The following is a 21,622-nucleotide window of genomic DNA, read 5'->3' as shown; positions in this document are numbered from 1 at the left end:
ATTTCAGAACAAACCATTTCCAAATGGATAGCACACTGCATCCACTTCTTCTACAAGCTCCATGGAAAACGTACCCCACAGAGGATCAGACCACATTCCATTAGGGCTACTTCCACCTCTACAGCATTTCTCAGGGGAGTCCCTAACAGGGACATCCTGGAAGCTGCAACCTGGAGTTCTGTACACACCTTCACCAAGCATTACCACTTACCTATCTTTTCTAAATCCAGGGCTGGATTTGCTACAGCAGTCTTGCAAGGCCTACTAGACAACCCTAACCCTTCTTGACTGCCTCCACCCTTCCTCAGCTTTGGGAATCAACCCAAGTGTGATGACTACAGCAGTGAAACACGAAGAACATAGTACAGTTGTGTACACTTACCATAAATGTAGAAGTTCGAGTGTATTCACTGTTGCAGTCCTGGTTTCCTTCCCTCCAGCCCCCTGGTTTTCTTTATCTTTCTACCTCTCCTCTCTATGGCCATTCCTAACGGCATTGGTATTTACTTTTTACTGGTGGTGTTCCCCACCATATACTAGCTCCCTATTTGGGGGCTCCTGACATTTGGGGCAAGAAAAACTGATGTAATGGCGTTGGCTGTCTGTTTTATACCCCAGACGACCTGGCATCATGGAAGAAGTGACAGCATCTGACGCAGAAATACTAAGACTCTGGTATTCGGGCCGACTGAGGGCTACCTGCAGGCAGATAAACCAAGTGTGCTGACTGCAACAGTGAATACACTCGAACATCTACATTTATGGTAAGCGTACACAACTGCACTTTTTATCTGAACAGGAGTCCGATGACTCTGATGCTTCTGAATATGAAGACATGCAACCCCTCTCTACTTATGAGGATTCTGATGCAGAGGAATCCATTCCTTCTGCCTCTCCACCAGTGGATTTTTCATTTGGTGAAACCTTTCATACTTTAAGGGAGCATTTCCAATGGGAATGTCAGGACTATCCTCAGTCAAAAAAGAGACTCCGGGAATTCCTACATTTATCACAGCACAGCCCTTTGGCCATTCCCCCTGTCCTGGATGTTGTTGACGATGTTTTTATGAAATCCAGTTTTACTCCTGACACCCTTCCTCCTGCTCCCAGGAAACCTGACAGGTACTACAGAGTCCCTGACTCTCATAAATTCCTTTTCAAAAATCCTACTGCTGACTTAGAGGTCATCTCTCAAGGACCTAAAGGAATTAAAGCAACCCCAGCTAAGAATCCCACTCCCTCAGACAGGGATTCCCGACCTTTAGACAGATGGGATAAAAAAGTGTACACCTCTGCTACTCTTGCTTTTAGAGCACTAAATTGTCAGTTCCACATGCTGAAATATTAGCAGCATACCATGGAACTCCTCAAACAAAAAAAAATCTTCCTTTCCTGCTTGTGCAGAAAATAAAGAATTACAAGAGCTTATGCATTCTGCAAGCCAAGTTACTAAACATACCTTGCAATGTGGCTTTGATGCCCTAGCAGCATCTTGCGGGGCAGCAGTCACTGGTTCTGTCCTTAGAAGGCATGCTTGGCTTAAGGAAGAGACCTTGCCAGACCATGTCAAATCAAAATTATTGGACGCACCATTGAACAAAGACAATTAGTTTGGCACCAAGGCAGAAGAGGTCTTAAAAAAGATGAAAGAAATAGCTAAATCTATGCAGACAATTAAAGACTTTTTACAGGTCCAGCCTCCAAGATTCAGTAGGCATTGCCCCTCCAAGCACTGGTCCTTTCCGGCCCCCTCCAGGCCAGCTCAGCCCAGACCCAGGGGAAGCAGACCCCCCCCCCCGACAGCAGCCCCAGGGAATGCAGAGATTTTAGAAATGGAGTTCCTCCTATTCAAAAACAGGGAATGCTAAGCCACCCCCTTATGGTAAGAACTCATAATGACTTTACACCTCCACCCTGTACCTCTGTCCACCTGCTTATGCCCCTAGGAGAAAAACTCTCCTTCCATACAAACAACTGGGCCTCTATCACCAATGACCGATGGGTCCTCAAAATAGTGTCCTAGGGATACAAATTTTATTTCCAAACTCTGCCAACCCCAAGAGGGTTCCCAGATCTACCTCCAAACCAGTGGGCAGAGGCCAAAAAGCAAGTCCTTTCCCTGCTGTCCATGAGAGCAATACAACATGTTCCTGGAGACCAGATAGGCCAAGGTTTTTATTCCAGACTCTTTCTGGTACCCAGAAAAGAGGGCACCTTGATGCCCAATCCTCGATCTATCCATTCTAAACACCTTTCTGGTGATACCAAAATTCAAAATGCTCACCCTCCGGCAGCTTCTTCCTATGCTTTCCAATCATGCTTGGTTAGCCACCCTAGACCTAAAAGAGGCCTACCTACACATCCCAGTCAGGGAAACTTGCAGGAAATATCTCAGTTTCAGGGCAGGATCTATGCACTTTCAGTTCTCTGTGCTTCCCTTTGGCTTATCCCCTGCTCCCGGAGTTTTCACAAAATGCCTGGCTCCTGCCATTGCTTTTTGCAGACAAAGAAATATTCAAATTTACCCCTAATTAGACTATTGCCTGATTCAGGCAGACAGGAAAAGCTGTTACAGCACCTGACCTTTGTAAATGACCTACTGACCTCCCTGGGGTACACTATCAGTGAAAAGAAATCAAAACTAGCACCCACAGAAAATATTGTATTCCTGGGAGCAAGCCTAGACACAGCATCCCAGATGGCATTCCTTACTCCAGAAAAACAAGCCTACCTGACAGGCTACTTCTCTCAACTGGCCACCAAGACCCAGTTATACGCAAGGAAAATCCTGCAAGCTCTAGGATTCATGGCCTCCTGCATTCTACTCATTCCATATGCCAGACTGCATATGAGGAAACTACAAGGGTACCTAAAAAGCCTTTGGTGTCAACACTCTCAAGACCTGGAAACTATCATACCAATGATACCCTGTCTAAGGAAAGATTTTCTTTGGTGGGCAGCAGCATGCAACCACAATAAGGGACTTCCTTTCTCACAACACCACGCCACCAAGACCCTCACCACAGACGCATCAGACTATGCCTGGGATGCACACCTGGATGGCAGGTGCATTCAGGGCCATTGGAGTCCAAATCAAATACATCTGCACATCAACCAAAAAGAGGTGCTAGCTGTTCAGCACACCCTGACAGCTTTCAGACCCCCTACTCTCCCCGGGGCCTCTACTGATCAAAACAGATACCACAGTGATGTGGTATATCAACAAGCAGGGAGGAACTCACTCTTATCCTCTCTGCAGGCTCGCCATGACCCTTTGGCACACAGCCTCAGCCATGCAACTATACCTACTAGCACAATTCCTGCCAGGCTCCCTAAACTCTCTGGCAGACATCTTAAGCAGAAACCTACTAGACCCACACAAGTGGCAGCTAGACCACAGAACCTTCACACTTGTAACCTAGAAATGGGGCACCCTGAAGGTGGACCTCTTTGCCTCCCACTCCAATCATCATCTCAGCAAATTCTGCACCAGGGAACCTCACAGCAAAGCCTGAAAGGTGAATGCTCTATCCTTCCAGTGGATAAACCTCTTGGTTTATGCATTTCCCCCTCTACCACTCATTTCAAGGGTACTGCTCAAAATAAGGGAGGAAGAACAGATGACAGTCCTAATTGCCCCAGACTGGCCACGCCAGCACTGGTACCCACTGCTGCGCAGCCTATCACCTTGCCACTGTGGCACCTACCTTAGATCCCAACACTCCTGACCCAGAAGAATGGAGAATTCATGCATCCAGTCAACCTGGCAGCCTGGCTTATTCCCTGACCCCTCCTCAAACTACCAGCCTGAGGAAACAAGTCCTAGATGTAATACATGAGGCCAGATGCTCCAGCACTAGAAAATCCTATGCTGACAAGTGGAAAAGGTTTTGCACCTGGATCCAGGCTAAGGGAGCCACAACAGCACAGCCCTCCCTACCTCTCATCCTGGATTACCTAGCAAGACCTACTACACAGGGGTTTATCCTTCTCTTCTATTAAAATTCATGCCTCTACCATCTCTGCTCATTTCAGCACAGAGCCACCTCTCTTCTCACACCCTCTCATCAAACAGTTCTTAAGAGGGGCTAACAAATTAAGGCCACCCAGAAGAGCTCCTACTCCAGCTTGGGGCCTTAACTTTGTGTTGGAAAATCTCACCCTACCCCCTTTGAACCTGCAGCTTCAGCATAGTTAAAATTCCTCTCTTGGAAAACAGCCTTGCTTTTGGCCATCACTTCAGCTAGAAGAGTTTCAGAGCTACAAGCACTCATGGCTGTAAAGACCATCATCATTTTCCATGCTGTCAGGGTCTCTTTCAGGACTAACCCAACTTTCATGCCTAAAGTGGTGTCTAGTGTGGCTCTCCACCAATCCATTCATTTGCCCAGTTTTTCCCTAAACCACAAAACAAGGGGGAAAGGATTCTGCACTCTCTAGATGTGCACGGAGAGTCAGATTCTTCCTGGATATGACTAAGTCTTCTAGAAAAACTGACCAATTGCTAGTTAGCTTCGCAGCAGGAGCAGAGGGCAAGGCCATATCCAAACAAACAATCTTCAAATGGATAGCAAACTGCATCCATTTCTGCTACAAACAGCATGGGAAAAACCACCCCCAAAGGGTGTCAGGGCACATTCCACCAGGGCAACCTCCATCTCTGCAGTTTTTCCTCAGAGGGGTCCCCACCAGGGACATCCTGGAGGCTGCAACTTGGACCTTCTGTTCATACCCTCACCAAGCATTACCACCTGCCTGTCTTCTCCAAATTTAAGGCAGGCTTTGCTATTGCAGTCTTGCAGGGCATCCTAGCCAGCTCCTAGTCATCTTGACTGGCTGCACCCTTTTATTCAGCTTTGGGAATCAACCCAAGTGCGATGACTACAACAGTGAAACACGAAGAACATAGTACAGTTGTGTACACTTAACATAAGTTGTTCGAGTGTATTCACTGTTGCAGTCCTGGTTTTCTCCCTCCATCCCCTTTGTCTCTCTCTCTCTCTCTCTCTCTCTCTCTCTCTCTCTCTGTCTCTTCCTCTCTCCTTAAAGGGAATTTTTGGTATTTACTTTCTACTGGTGGTGTTCTTCCACCATAACCTAGCTCCCTATTTGGGGGCTCTTGACAGTTGGGGCAAGAAAACTGATGTAGTGGCGTTGGCTGCCTTATTTTATTCCACTAACGAACTGATGTCAGTCCTGGAGCGACAGCAACTGACGCAGAAATACTAAGCCTCTGGTATTCGAGCCGACTGTGGACTACCCCTGGCAGGATAACCCAAGTGTGATGACTGCAACAGTGAATACACTCGAACATCTACATTTATAGTATATGTACACAACTGTAATATGTGTATGTGTATGCATATATATATATATATATATATATATATATATATATATATATATATAAAAAGTGTACACACCCCTGTTAAAATGCCAGATTTTTGTGATATAAAAAGATTAGACCACAATAAATCATTTCAAAACTTAAAAAAGTATTAGTTTGTGTATGCACACTTAAGCAACCAGCTTATTGTAAGTTTTTTATTTTTTTATATTTTCCCCTAACAGATTTATTTGTTTTTCAATTGAATTGTACAGGTTATAGGGCACATTAAAGGTGAGAAAAGTTTTGAAATGTTTTATTGTGGTGTCATTTGTTTTATATCACAAAAACCTGGCATTTTGACAGGGTTATGTACACTTTTTATAGCCACTGTATATATATATATATATATATATATATATATATATATATATATATATATATATTTATTTATATGTGTGTGTATATGGGTTCCGTTTGGAATCTCGATGTACTGAAATGTTGAATTTCGAGACCAAATTGTCGAATCTGCAGTTGCGCGAAACTGCAGAATATCGAACCCGGAAATGTCGAACCTGCGGTACTGATGGCGTGTTAGGTAAGTGTTATGCTTAATAAGGGTTTTGGGAAGGGTTTGTGTGTATGTGAGTGTGTTGGGTGTGGGTTAGGGTAAGTAAGGTAGGGTGTGTGTGTGTGTCATTATTGAGAGTGGTGGTGTCTGTATGTATGTGATGTGTGTTTGTGCAAGGGGGTGTAGAATGTGTTGTGGTGGATTTTCTGTCTTTTGGTGTTTAGTGCGGCCTCGGAGTTAGTCTATATAAGTAGCAGGGGTGTGGGGGGTGCATTGGGGCTTGCCCCCCCCTGCTTATAGGAAGGGTAGGTGTGTCTTTTGTTGTGTTTGTGTGTGTTATTTTGGTTTCTTGTAGTGTCTAGACATAGGTGTATTTGTGTTTGTATGTGTGGTGTAGTGTTTTGTTGACGTTCGTGGTTCTGAATTTCGTGTTTGTGAGTTTTCAGCTTTTTAGTGTCGAGATACTGAAATTCGATAATTCAGTATTTCGAGATTATGAAGTGAATCTATATATATATATATATATATATATATATATATATATATATATATGTGTGTGTGTGTGTATATATATATATATATATATATATATATATATATATGTATATATATTATATATATATAGATATAGTTTTTCAGAATGCTATTTTATTGAAAGTACTTTGAGATTCAGTGCAGAAAGGAAGATTCTCCTTTTCCCTACTGTTGTGCAATCACAGAGCTAGAATATATAGGTAGCAGGGCTGTGTGTGTGTGTGTGTGTGTGTGTGTATATATATATATATATATATATATATATATATATATAGTTGCCATTACTAACAGTGAGTGCTCAAATGAACTAATGTTTTTTTATATGCTTGACTGGCTGCCAGCTGCTCTGTGTGTGAACTCATGGTATGGCAGGGTTTGGGAATCTTTTATATTTTCAAATAACTTTTCCTTACATAATTTTTCCCACAGTTTTGCAACCCTTATTAGTTGTAAGAAAACGTGTTCTGTAGTTTCTTCTTTACCACAATATATACAGTCTGTTTCACAGATTTTTTTATTGGGCATATTTCCTTTTATTAGTACTTTATTAATCATTAGTTTCTGTACAAATCTTGATACTCTACCAGCTTATTTACACCATGCTGTTTGTACTTCTATAGCTGTAAATTTTCATGTGTTAGCCCAGCCTGTATCACAATATTTTTATACCACACTTCAGTTTTTAGTTTTCCATAAAATATTTTTTTTCTTGATAACACCTCATGTCCTTAGTTAAACATACTTGTCCTTTTTTGAAACTGTTCAACATATTACAATGCTGCTCCTTTTTGTACTTAGTACTAACTTTACATTTTTATCATTTACCCAAAAAGACCACTTTATACAAATTCAAAGAAGCAACATAAACAATTGGGTTTATTAATTCTAAACCTCCATCTTCCTTATGCACATACAAGACTCCTGTCTTCACTGAATTCATTCTCAAACCCCACACAGCTAGAAGGTTTGGCTTTATTGGCCTGAAATTGCCATAAATAGACTTCAAAGTAAAAGTAGAAGAAAAAGTCATGCGCATTCAGAATTGCTATTTAGCTGAAACACCTGATATCCTTAAAGGACAACAATGGGTTATTAAAGCAGATTGCTCAACCTGCTGTCTCTTTTAGTCCCTGTTCATTGATACAGCCTCGAAAAATCATCCATGCAGCTTTAAAAACGAATCCACTCAACTGTTTTCCCTGTTCAACTTCCTGCCTTTCCATACTGTTTTACTTTCACTTTGAAAACCAAGTTGAAAAACCTCTTGCTGGCTCTGAAATGATGTCACATCTGCCAGAGCTCTTGCTCTAACTACCAGGACGTTTCCTCCCCCAAAGTGATGTAATCCCCGCCTGATTTGCTTGCTGTATAGAAGAGCCAGTGGACCTCCCACATTGTGATGTCAGAGCTGCCTTGCCCAGCCCACTCTTAACCTAGCAAAAATGTCAAACTATAATCTCACTTTTCTGAAGAGCCCTACCAATATGTGACAAAATACAGGCAGGAGCACAGTAACAGCTGCAAAAACTAAGAGCATAAATTTGCAATGACCATGTATAGACATTAATTGCATGTTTTTAGATAAGAAGCAGATGTCTGTCACAATTAATCGACAACACTACATCAGATTACAAGAAGTATGCAATACCGTAATTTTCTTAAATTACCACTTTAAAAATGCATGTGGGTGCTGTCATGCAAGTCTGTGAAATGTTTTGTGTTTATAGTGCATAATTTGTTAGCTATTTAACCAAACATGGAGGAAAAATAAGTGGGAGTTTGATGCTTTGCAAAACAGTGATTATCACAGTGCTGTGGAGCTTTGTTCTAAATTTGACAGGATTGCAATAAAAAAAGTCTCCCACTGTAAGGAAGGAAAGGCTGACAAGAAAACAGTACATTAATCTGGTCACCTGCTGTGAGCTGTCAATCACATGCATATAATGGGTCAAATTGCCCTTAGCTCTTTGACAGCTAGGGAAGGTAGGTGTGAAGGTGAAGGAGGAGGGGAGATACCTTGAAGAACTAGATGTCAGCCTTCACAAAAGAAATCAAATTAGCATTTCTAAGAAGAAAGAACAATAAAATGCACTTTTCAGTTCTATTCTGTAGTATTTGCACTGCTTGTGTTTGAAGTAGTCGTTGAAAAAGGATAAAATTTTAACCAAAAGTAAGTGACTATAACACAGCAGTGAATGCCTATAAAATCAGTGCACTGACATGAGCTTTAGAGAAAACGTGGCAGATCTGATGCAATTTTTGGAGACAAACAATGCATTCCGGGATACTTAGAGGCAGACTAAACAGTCAGAATTATTTCAAGATGACAGACCCCATGTGGTCAGGTCAGAAATTGCATATAAAATATCTAAAAAGCTCTAAATAGTCCTAGAGTGGTGTTAAAATGTAGGAAACACCAAACCATGATGAGATAAACATGTTTTTTTGAGTCTGTGGGTGTGGTTGTCCTTTAAAGGGTAATTTGCATATATCCCATATTGCCATGATAACAAGAGGTTTAAGGTATCACACAGTGGAAAGTCTAGCTTATCTAGATTTTTCTTTTTGTGTTTTTTAACAGATTGGTTTTCATGTGTGGCTGTTTTTAGTCATTGCTAAACCCCATATAAAAGGAGAAAATTAGTTGTAGTATTTATTTTTTCGTAGATTATTGTCAACAGATAAATAGCTAAATATGCAGTCTTTTCCAGTATAACTGAATTAATGAAATAAAGATTTTTATGAAAAAATAGCTTGTGTGTTTTCCAAAAACAACAGTTCCTTTAGTTCATTTGTTATTCCTATTCCATTGTTCTTCACTTACATTTTTAACCCCAAATCGTATTTCTAACCCAGAGATTTGTTTCATCAAAAAATGATACTCCTGTCTTTACTATATCACCCAGTCATTTACTTTTTTCTTTATTTAAAGTCATGCCTATTATATTTAAATATTGATGTACATAACTTTATCCAGATGTTATTACTCATAATAAATATAATATCATATGTAAAGGTAAACATAACTGGAATTTTCATCCCTTCATTAGTAATATAAATAGAACCTTTCATGTGCAAATTTACATATCTAACTAATGCATTCATATCCGATACAAATATGCTACTCATAGGACATCCTTGACGTATACCATTTTTTATGTCTATTTCTTTGCTTAACTATCCATTCACTAAAATTCTTTATTTTTATTATTTGCAGAATAGTGTACATTCTTAATTTTCTCACTAATGTTGTACTCTTCCATAACTGTCCACAAAAGTTCATGTTGTACTTTATCAAATGCTTTATTTAAATCTCCTATCATGATCTTGGTCTCATCAGCCATGTTTATAATATTGTTCACAATTCCCCTTACTATTAATAATTCCTGACAGCCTTTTCCCTTTAAACTGTGTATACTGTCTAGGTCTACTTTATCTCTTCAAATTCACAGTTCACCAAATGGCATATAACTGGAGCACATTCATCCGAAACTGCAGACTAATGAAACTTCACTCCGCCAAATCACAAATCCCTGAAATAACAATCAAAAATGTAAAAAGAAAACACACATACATTCTCCAAGATTATTGCAGGGGGGCAAACCCCCCTGCACCCTAACACCCTCTGCACATATTTACCAACTCTGGGATCACACTACAGTGACAGCAAGGGTAGATTACCCTATCCTTAATGTAGTGTGATCTCCATTTCAAAGTGACAAGCGGTGCAAAAAGAACATACCTTAAGATGAAGACTGCTGCCACTACCATCACATCCGTCATGCCTCACAATTGGTATGGTGTACTAGAAGTTACATAAAGGCTGTAGACTTGTATTTCTTGCACTACCAGCAATACAGTGACTACCTTGATGAAATGGACTTCAGCAAACTGAACTTATGAAGTTCTTGATATTCGGGTGAGTGTGCTCAGTTATTTGCCATTTGGTGAACTGTGAAATTGAAGAGATAAAGTAGACCCATACTGAGTGCCTTCCATAATGTATTTCATTTTACTTTCCATTCTCTTATGAATTATTTTTGTAAAAATATTATCTGTGTTATTCATTACTATATACCTCCAATTTTCAGTTTTATTTTTAAGTATACCACTGCATAAATCTTTATTTATGGAACCTTCATTTAAGCACTCATTCATAAGGTATAAGAAGTGTTTTTTTTTTTTTTCTGCCAGTCCATAAAATTCTTTTAAAATTGGTATCCTATTCCATCTGGTCCTGAAACTGACTGAAAATAAACTTTCCCAAGTGCCATATCTAATTTCTATGAGGAAATCTCATTTTTCAAGACTTTATTTTCTTGTTAACATTATTTTTTATATTTCCATTCTATGTTGAAACATTTTTTACATAATTTATTGTATTTATAATTTTTCTCCTGAGATCTTTTTACCTGTCCTGTATAATCTTTAATTTCTCCCTTTTTACTAGTATTCTGTTTAACTATGCTACTCAGATAAGATGTTACATGTCTTTTACCTTACAAGTAATATCTTTGCTCAAATAATAATTTAATTTTCTATTGATTCTTTTTATAAATTCTGCATTGTGTCACATAATATTCTTGATCATTCCTTTCCAAATCCTTCAAAGTATTTATACACATTGTTTTATAAATTTTTTCCCCTGCTTTTCTTACATCTGATTGTCATTCTAAAAACATTTTTTATATTTTTCTTTAAAACCTAGCCACCACTCAGACCAGTTTTTATAACACACTGTAGTGGAAATGTTATCTTTCATATACTGCGGTGGTGGTGCTGCGGTAGTGTTGTCGCCTTACAGTAAGACGTCCTGTTCAATTCTCAGCTAGAGCATCTCTGTGTAGAGACATGTGTGAATGGGCGTACCTTCGTTGAAGGTTGTGTGTCAGGGCTGGCAACTCGGCACGTAAAAATCTACTGCCAATCATTAGCGGACCAGAGTTCCGCTGTGGCGACCCCTAACCGGGAAAAGCCGAAAGACACAACAAGTGGAAATGTTATCTTTCCATTGCATTATTTTCTTTCCATTTTCATCCCATAATTTCTCATTTATTGTTTTTACTCCTTTTCCCTACTTGATATAATCCTTATTGTCTCGTATGTCTATCCATATAGCTGAGTCCTCTGAAAAGCCTGTTGCAAGTGTCTCTCCCTTAACTATAGTCAAACCCATAGTCGGCCTTAGGCATAGGCCAACTAGGCGGCCGCCTAGGGTGCCGCTCTGTTAGGGGCGCTTTTCCAGTATTTATTTGGTGTAGGTAGACCAGGATGGTGGTGTGGTGGGGGGTGCCGTGGAGCCCTTTTGCCTAGGGCACCAGTTGACCTAAGGCCGCTCCTGGTCAAACCTTGTGATAAAATAATCTGCTGCATTCTTATGTACACCTCATCTTGTAGACATCTGTATGTCTACAAATTTTTATTCCATATTTTTAAATTGCCACATTTTATAACTTCAGAATTTTCATAACATTATTTCCTCTCCTTGTTTTTCCTCTCAAATCACAATTGAAATCGCCTGTTAGCATTATGTTCATATTAATTACTTCATAATCCAAAATTTTATGAAATAAAGTTCCTCTTACTTTAGTTGTAGCACACACACACCAGTCAAGCACACGTAAGCCACAACAGTGATTTGACCACATACAGTTTATTGACTGTTTAGCTGTGACCAAACAACAGCAGGTGTGAATCACTTTTATCCACAGCCTGTCTTTATGCCCTCAAGTTTAGCCACTTTGATTGCATGCTCTTTAGATGTTTGATTGTGATTTAAAGATAAATGGCTACATAAAGTATTTCAACCTTAGATCACTGTTGCAGTAGCGTAAACTGTTAGATTTTTATCCTTCCAGAGATATGACCAACCAGCCAGGTTTTCAGATATTAAGGGCACTTTCCATGCACCCTAGTGGCCAGGAGCATGAGCAGAGCTCCATATAAAAGGAAGTTAAGAGGGCCAAAAACTGCAAAACTTTCTTACTGCCACAGTGTGCTGCTTCTGTGAGCTTTGTGGTACTTGCTATCAGCTAGTGATCCTTCAAGGCTAGGCAGATAAGCTCCTTTGTTTTTTGGATGAAAACTAATGTTTTTTCTGTAAAATGTATTTTATGCTAGGATAATTAATTTTATTGGACTGCCATTACTTGTCAAGGGATTTTTACTTGTTTATGCTTGTATGAACAAACTGGTAGATTTTTAATGTGTTAATGGCATGGCATGGTAATTTTGAGGACTGCCTTTAAGTTTTCTTACCTCTAATCCTCTTTTTTTCCTGTCAGTTATCAACAATTTATCCAGGCTTCAGTACTTATCTTCCATGCTTCTTTTTTGGCTAAACCCATGGAGTAGTTACTGGTCTCCTCAGGTTCTTATTGTCATCTGTAAGAAAAAGAAAGTTACTAGGGAGTCTTTCATTGTCAGGCCAGCTCCTTTTGTACCTCATCCGCTGATGAGTGACTGCTTGTGGCTGGACTTGGTTCTTTATCTCATGGTCCTTCACTATTTTGCTATGTTTACTGTCGTGTTTTTTTTTTTTTTTTTTTTAAAGAAACCTGCCTTATAAGCTGTTAAGTAGCTTTAGTTTGGCACAGGGATGCAGCAGTTAGCATTGCTGCTTTATTTACTTAGTGTTCTGGTTCGGTTCTTATCCTTGTTGTAGTCACCATGTAATCTGCATGTCTTCCCCTTGTTCAAGGGAGCGTTTGTTGGACTATCCAATTTCCTCCCATATGTGAAAGACATGATGGTGATGAAACTGATGATGCTCTAAACTGCATGTAGATGTGCAAGTTTGTCCTGCGCTGACATCCCATCCAGGACTGGTTCTCTGCATTATGCCTGTTACATTCTGGGATTAGCACTGACCCTTCTGCAAGTCTGATTAAGAAAGAGCAAGTGTCAGAAAATGAATAAATGAATGAATGGTAAAGGCAGCATCAATGTTTATATTTTTTCTGGATTTGTGCATTGTATATTTGAGATTTATTTATATTAAGCCATGGCATAATACAAGGGGTGTAAATGCCCCTATCTAGTGTGATCCAGAAGTTTTGTTCTTAAATGACTTGTTTACAGTTGTATGGTATGCAAGTTTCGATTGATGTAGTCAAACTTGTAAATATAAGGTAACCCTGATTTGCAGCTTATAGTCATAACATTTTGAGCTATACTGCATTACTTGCAGATTTGATCCACAGTTATTTTAATTATTTAAGCAGTTATAACCAGGTTTCATGAGCCAATCATTGAGAAGCCTTTTCATCAATGACCTGGGCCAGAAAGCAAATGTCTATGGACACTTCTGAGTAACCAGCCAGCCTGAGCATCAGGTCTTTGTTATATGGGAAGAATCAGACTGTTTGGAATAAACCCACTGTGATTATTGGAAAGCTTCCAGACTTGCTGCATACATCAGGTGGAGGTCAGGACTAACCCTGGACACTAGCGCTGTTTTTTTTTTCAATAGATATTGCAGTCAGGTCTGTCTTCTGTTTGATATGATGGTACAGCTGTCACAATGATCATATAATTCACATATTGTCCCTGGTTCTCAGACAGTGCTTGATGACTGGCAGAGACAAAAGGTACATTTAGAAAACTCTTAGGCTCTTCCTTGTAGCAGTATATACCTCTTCCTAGTCAGTTTGTTGGTGTCGTGTACTGCTTTCTGCTTTTAGGTCGGGAATCATCTTTTGTGGCATTAAATAAAGTGCAGTTATCTTTGTAATTAACATTGCTCAGTATTTTCAGTTACTTACTTACTAGTTGGTATGATTTCATGAAATGACTAAGTTAAGAGACAGAAGAAAATAAAGAAAAAATAATTCCATGACTAAACTTCTTAGAACTTCACCACATGGGAATAAACTATGTTTTGTAGTTTAGGGTTTCAAACTTTTTTTCATACTTCTTGTAGCCTGAAGCTACTCCTTCATTCTGTAAAGTGATATATTTTCCGAAGTATGTCAAAGGTGTGAATTGCCTCATAACAAAGATACTCAATAAATGTCACACTCTTCAAAGACACACTGGATTGTTATTTGTTTTTGCTCACTCCTAATTAACTGGCTATATATTGCTTGCCATCTAGGGATGTTGTATGTATTGTGCCATTACCAACAAAATTCGTTAAGCTTTCACAACTACAGTCTGTATAGTTTACATAAAGCTAGTACCTGAGTGCAGTGCTGTCCTTTAATAAACATGTTGCAGTTGGCCCACGTGTAACATTGTATGCAATTACCAGTAACATTGTATGCAATTACCAGTCATTTAGACTGTTGCTGTGTAGATCAGATGTTGCTGTTACTAGAATACTAGGTATTTATTTTGAGGAGTAGCAGAGTTTAACACATTTTGTATGCACTTTATGCAGAGGCTCATGTAATTAAAACTTTTTTTTATAAATGCTTCAAAGATCATTTTCATTGTTATCACGATATGCAGAAAACGTAAAATAAAGTAGACATGTTTAATTATTTGTCACTATCACTTGGCTTTCCTGAGAAGAGGTGTGTTGTCATACTTGAGTGCTTGCTGATTGCATTCTGACAGTCAGTGCTGCCTGTGGTTAAAATTGTGACTTTTTTAAATTTGTAAAAAAAAAAAAGCTTACAAAACTCGCATAAGAAGATAACAGCCCCTTTCCAGTTATAGTATTTAGTAGTCTAATGGGTATAGAGAAGCTTTAGAAACCATACATGTATTTTATTGCTGTTTAAACTTCTGGTTTTAGAGCTGTTCTTTATGGTGCTGTATTTTCCTCATTTTGATGTTGGTTTTCCCAATAAAATCATATGCAAACAGACATGTTATGTATAGAGAGCTACATAATGGTTTACTTAGAGCTCTGTTTGTGGAAATGAACGTGATCTTTTATGGATGAAGTAATTTCTTTACTTTTGTAATTGCAGATTTATGGGAGTTCTATCTTCCTTACTTATATTCCTGTATTTCACTGATGGGAGGTTTACTGTTGCTATGTAAGTACTGCTGTTTATTTTTTCATACTTTATTTTGGTGATTTTTTTTGCAATAAAAGTGTAGTTTAATGAAGCAGTGCGAGCAGAAGGTTTGTGTTTACATTAGGTGAGAACACTAGTAAAAACCAAGTCTCATAATGAATAAGGATTAAATCTTTCACCGTAGTTTGAAAACGTTAAACGTTTTTTTGACATTCATTTTAAAACTGTGCATTCTGTCTCTAAATGTTATACACTTTTTAAAACATTTCCATTTCATTCTGTGGAGTTACTTAAAAAAAAGTTCTTCCACTGCTACTAGCAGTTTTGTAAATGGAAACTATATTTTCTTTCAGAATTGTAAGCATTTTGTTGTTTGTTCTCACTGGACTTGAAAATAAATCACATGCAGCTTGATAGCATGTGATTTATATGTAGGTTCTGCCCTTAGCCTCTGTATTGAAGTTTGCAATTTTTCTTTCTTTTGTTTATGAAAATTAGGTGTGGCAGTTAGTGTTAATTAGTGCATTTTCATTAAAAAAATGATTCTTATGTACCTAGTTCTGAATCTCTTCAGACATGCAAATTTGAAACAAGATTTCTTAAGATGAAAATAAAGACATAAAAATAGTATTAGTGTATGCTGTGCACAGCATTTGTTTGAGTAACAGTTTTTTACATATTTTTTGACAGGCCCACTGTTTCATCTGGTAATCTCTTTTCACCACCCTATTTTCCCAGTATCCCCCTTTGTTATTCACTTTGTTTTATATGATTTTTGCCCTCTGCAGTCTTAGCTATTTGTTGGTCGTGGATTGTTAGGTGGGGAAGATCATTCCTTGTTTACTACCATTTTGCCCCTCATACAATGTTTCTTAGTTGATACTTTCACCAGAGAGACTTCTGGAAACAACTTATGCATGAACTTACCTAGCATGCAACTTTGCAGTCCTAGAGTACATTATCATAATTTTATTAAATAAATAAAATGTTAAATAAATAAATCATATAGATACTGATTCTAAAATCTCTATTAGTGGAACTCCATTTGGCTACAATAATTATTTTCTACTGTCCTTGAAGTCCGTTGCTTGGGTCTCTCTGCCTCTGTGTTTGTTTAATCCATACGTACATGAGATGTTGTAAAGCCTCAGAATAAATTTTGTATTTCTTTTTATTGCTTGTCTGTTTAGCATGTACTGTAGGCTTCAGGGAGTTGACCTAAAGAAATTTCTGCATCAGTTCATCAGTGCCATGCAGAACAGTCTTTTCTGTATTGCATTTTTTACTATTTTGCTATCATAACTGAACTGTAGACTCCTTTTTATCAATTTCATCTAGAAATAAAGTTAAACATGTTAGTTTATTGTTTTATAGCAAAATGTTAATTTTAAACATTTATGGTATTTTTGCTATCTGCCCCAATAATTTTTGAATCCTGAGGAAGAAGTTGTCTTTGTCTTCATCATTTTGGCAGAGAATGTCTACACTTCAGCCATTTGTGCCTTTGCAACTGCATAGAAACTGTGGATTCAGAAGTTTAAGTTATCTCAATGTGAGTTAAACTACACACTAGGTAGAGAAAATCCAATGTGTAGAATTCCTACTGATAAACCTGTAAAGGTATTTAAAACACTTTTAGCTTTAGGTTGAAAGGGAAAAGGTAGCACCTATGAAAAGCAACTTCTAGGCTTACTGTGAACAAGGAAAAAGTCTTCCTTTTTCAGGCCTTTATTTTTCACAAGAAATGAAGTTGCCCCAAAAGCTATCACTTCTTGTATAACTAATGTCAAGTAATGAGCAAGACACTGTGAGCTTGATGTTTTACATGCCTCCCTGAAAAGAGAGAGAATTATTTGTGGCACTTTAAATGATCAAGCGCTTGGGAGAGATACTATATTTATAAGTAGAGAAAGCTTCAGATGTGTATGGGGGGGTGATCTAACACATATGAAAGTATAAGGGATGCATGAAGAATCTGCAGTATGCAAGTGAAGGCAGAAACTGACAATATGCCGTGTGATTGAAGTATCATTATGAAATATGAAGATTATGTGGAAATTATAATTATTTTGCCAAGAGGAGTAAATGCAGAAACAAACAAAAGATTTGCATACTGCTGAAGCAGATTAAATATTAGGATCTGACATGTGTGGCTGTAGTTGAAATGCATAATTAATTACATCATGAATGTATTAACATAAATTGCTAAAAATTCAAAGCAAAAATATTTTAAGCTGGATGCAGGAGCTGAATGCAACATTATTTTTGAATCTGTCTTCAAAAGCTGTGCCTGATTCTTTCTGTGATTCTTAATGCTTTTTGCTGACACATTCAGCTCATAAACTGAAATCATTAGGATAAATTATGTTATTGTATAAGTACAGACATTCAAAATGCAAGCATTGGTTTCAAAATGGTTTTGCTCAAAGTGATACAAATCAACATGCCATGTTGTTTCACATTGCTTGTCAAATCTGAGCATGACTGAAGGGGTTAACAGTGATTAGACACTTAGCAGTTCTTGACAGTTCCAGAGAATATTCAGAGAATGTTTCTCTGTGTCAAGTAATCCTGAAGTTTCAGATGATATGAAGACCAGCAAACTATACATCTCTGATGTGAAACAGCATGTCAAATAATTTTGTTTTTAAAAAAAGACAGAAACAGATTTGCTATCTGTAGTGCTTATAATATTTATAAAAGAGGCAGTGAAATAAAGAATGATGTCCTTCTTTTCTCATGTTGCAGTATTCCAAACCCTTGGGTTTTCCTCTCTTGCTACCCGAATGTCCAGCCAGTAAACAAAAGCTTCTAGTCACTGCAGGGTATGTGGGATGTCTGATGTTGGGTAAGAGAACATGGGCCATAAAAGTGATGTGTGCACATAACAGGCCTCTAAACTTCTCTGCCTCCAGTCAGACATCAACCGTTCCTGGTGTACTGGCCATCGGATCATCTTTTCAAAGATAAGTACCCTGTTGAGGACATTTTGTTCTTTTGAGTCACTGCATGCCTGTGTAGGTTCATGTCACCCAGGAAGGGAAAGTGTAGGTGCAGTCATCATATCCCCCATAAAGACGCACACAAGCTTTTCCTTTTTTGTTAGGGCCTTCAAACGGCCATAAGTCCTGCTCCGTCTGCCAGGTCTTCATTCCAAAAACCTTGTGAAGCCGTTGGCACGCATTGAACATTTACCTGGAAAACCAGCTCCTTAAATGCTTAGCTTAAATGCTTGTCTGGTCAGCCTGCCGAGCCACCAAAGAAAAAGGCCAAAGTTGCTAGGCCTGAATCCATTGCTGCACCTCCTCCACCTGACTTCCCTCCTGTGGCTCAAGTTAGCCTGGAGGAACAGTCATTCACTGCCAATATGAGTACAGTGGGTCCTTTTGGGGAAGCCACAGAACCCAGAGTGGAAGACACATCCTCGGAGGTAACGCAGATGTCAACTACCCATGGCAAGGGGGAACCTCAGCTTGTACCTGTTGCCCAGATGGGTCCCTCCACTACTACAAATGTTACTGAACCTAGGCGTACCTTGGCCCTGATGCCCGCTAGACCTTCCCTTAAAAGAAAACCAAAAAGAAGGCATGTTTCATCTACTGCAGAGAGCCAGCCAGAATGGCAGGCCTTTTATCAGAGCCTTTTCAATGCTTTTATGGCTCTGAGGCCTGCTATGCCCTCATCCTCCCCAGTGGCTCCTGCTGTGATAAGCCCTAGGCCTCAGGCCTTAAGATACTTCTCAAGGTGAAGTGGAGGACTCCTCTTCTTCTTCAGAGGACTCTCTATCATATGTCTCCCAGTTACCATCTTCCTTTGGTTATGCCTCACCAGTGGAATATTCTGCAGAATCAGATTCTCCAGGTGAGGATCTCGCCTTTGGGGAGACCATTTCCAAAATAAGGGAGTATTTCAAGTGGGACTCTCTGAGATAACAAAAATTCAGAAAAGATACTATGAACTTCAGCAGATGGACACCTCTGCTCCTTCAGCTATACCCCCAGTCTTGACAGCTTTCCTGGATGCATTTAATGCAGCACCTGTTAATCCTGACTCTCAGCCCCCTGCCCTTTGAAGCCCTGACAGTTTTTACAAGGTTCCTGAGGGGGACAAATTCCTTATTAAGTGGCCTGCAGCAGACCGTGGCACTATATCAGTTTCTGCTGATAAGACCTCAAAGCTGTTTCCATCTACCTCAGTTCTCCCCACAGGTAAAAACAGCAAGGCCATGGAGTGCCTTGGAAAAAAGGTTTATACTTCAGCTACCTTGGCATTCAGGGCAGTAAAGTATTAAACCCATATGTCTAAATATGCCATAGCCCTTTTAGTACAAGCCACTAAGCTTCTGAATGAGATCACAGACTCTCCTGCAAAGACACAGAAATCCAGCCATATATCCCTGTCTTCTCAGGTCACTGGACATTCCATTAGATGCAGCTACAATGAGCTGAAACTTCTGCCAGATGTGCTGCATCTGCCTCAGTCCTGAGACTATATTTCTGGCTAAGGTTTCAGCCCGTACCTGAAGCTATTAGGGCAAAACTATTGTCGCACCTCTGGATAACTCTGCCCTCTTTAGCACAAAGGGGGCTGAGTTGTTCAAAAGTCTGCAACAGAAAGGGAAGGAGTTACAAGACCTAAAGCACTTGCTTGTTTTTCCTATTCCCAAATTCCACAGGACTTACCCCTCAAAAACCCAATTCATAAGGAAACACTCTGCTCCCCCTCCTCCTTCCAGGGGCAGAAAGAATGCCAGGAAGTATCAAACTCCTTCCAGGTCTGCTCACTCTGGCCCAGACACCTCAGTTTCAGGACAGGGCAGTAGTCTGTGAATACCTGCCATTACTGAAAAAAATCTTCAACTCCATCCCCTATCCCTAAGGCTCTCTCTCACTGTCTTCCTGTTTGGAAAATCATTATCACAGACTGTGGTGGGTCTTATCCATCATAGAAAATGGTTATTTCATGACCTGGGTCACAACACCTTCCTCGAGTGGCATCCCACAGCTCCACAAAGAACAGTTCCCATTTTTTTAACCAGTTGTAGACAGCCTTTTTGCCCAAGGAATAATTCAGTCTGTCCCTATGACAGAAAAGGGAAAGGGTTTCTATTTGAGACTCTTCCTAGTCCCGAGAAAAGGTGATCCCTGAAGACCAATCCTAGATCTTTCTCACTTTAGTCTCTTCCTGCAAGTACCCACTTTTCATATGCTCACTTTGCAGACCCTCTTAGCCTTGATTTCTCCTCAGGGATTCTTGGCCACTTTCAACATCAAGGGTGCCTATCTGTACATGCCCTTAAGGCCCCCAACTACAGGAAATACCAATGCTTCTCTGTGGGCTTCTCACATTTTCAGTTCTCTGCCTTGCCCTTTGGACTTTCTACTGCACCAAGGGTCTTCACCAAGTGCTTGGCACCAGTGGTGGCCTTCTGCAGGACTCAAGGGATTCAAATATTCCCTTACCTGGATGACCTTCTCATCCAGGCAGACTGCCCAGAATCCCTTCAACACCATCTACACACAGTAATATCACTCCTGCAAGCACTGGTTTTCAAGATAAACTACCCCAAGTCCAACAGTATTCCTGGAGTGCAGGATAAGGATGGATGTCATCAGGGCCTTTCTGCCACCTCAAAAGGTGGAAAACTTAAGGCAATACCTGTTTGCTGTCCTTCATGTCACAACCTTGACTGCCAGGCAGTACCTCAGACTTCTGGGTCATATGGCATCAGTCATTCCCATGTTGCTATTGGCAAAGCTCCATATGAGAAAGTTACAATGGTACCCAAGGTCTCTATGAAGACAGCACTCTCATCCTCTAGAGTACAAAATCCCCTTCCTACCTTGCCTCAGAAAAGAGATTCAGTGGTGGCTGAATCAAGTGAATTGCAACCAGGACTCCAATTACAGGCTCCCTTGCCAGTACAGGAGATGTACACAGATGCCTCAGATCTGGGATGGGGAGCAGCCATGGGTTCCCTAAGAGTCCAGGGCACTTAGCCAGACTCCATCAGACAGGAACATATTAACATCAGAGAAATGAGAGCAATTCTTGAGGCCCTGAAGGCCTTCATCATATGCTAAAGCAGGGCCCACTAAAATTGTTCACAGACAACACTACAGTTCTATGGTATGTGAACAAGCAGGGGAGAACAAAATCCTATTTGCTATGCAGACTAGCTCTCCATGTGTGGGAGCCTGCCACAAAACTGGGAGTCACTCT

At 39.7% G+C, this 21,622-nt stretch overlaps 1 protein-coding gene across 1 annotated transcript in view; it reads left to right on the top strand.

Annotated features, from left to right (window-relative positions):
• Positions 1 to 21,622, top strand: part of LMBR1 (limb development membrane protein 1) — a 1,668,467-nt gene that overhangs the window by 725,875 nt on the left and 920,970 nt on the right. The window contains exon 7 of the mRNA XM_044065580.1: positions 15,350 to 15,418. Within this exon, the coding sequence (XP_043921515.1) occupies positions 15,350 to 15,418 (69 nt within the window). The remainder of the gene's footprint in view (positions 1 to 15,349; positions 15,419 to 21,622) is intronic.

Source organism: Protopterus annectens, chromosome 3.part0, assembly GCF_019279795.1.
Source record: "Protopterus annectens isolate FY-2018-M chromosome 3.part0, PAN1.0, whole genome shotgun sequence".
Classification (NCBI taxonomy): Eukaryota; Metazoa; Chordata; order Ceratodontiformes; family Protopteridae; genus Protopterus; species Protopterus annectens.
The sequence above is the reverse complement of the archived record's forward strand: the minus strand, read 5'-3'. Positions and strand labels throughout refer to the sequence as shown.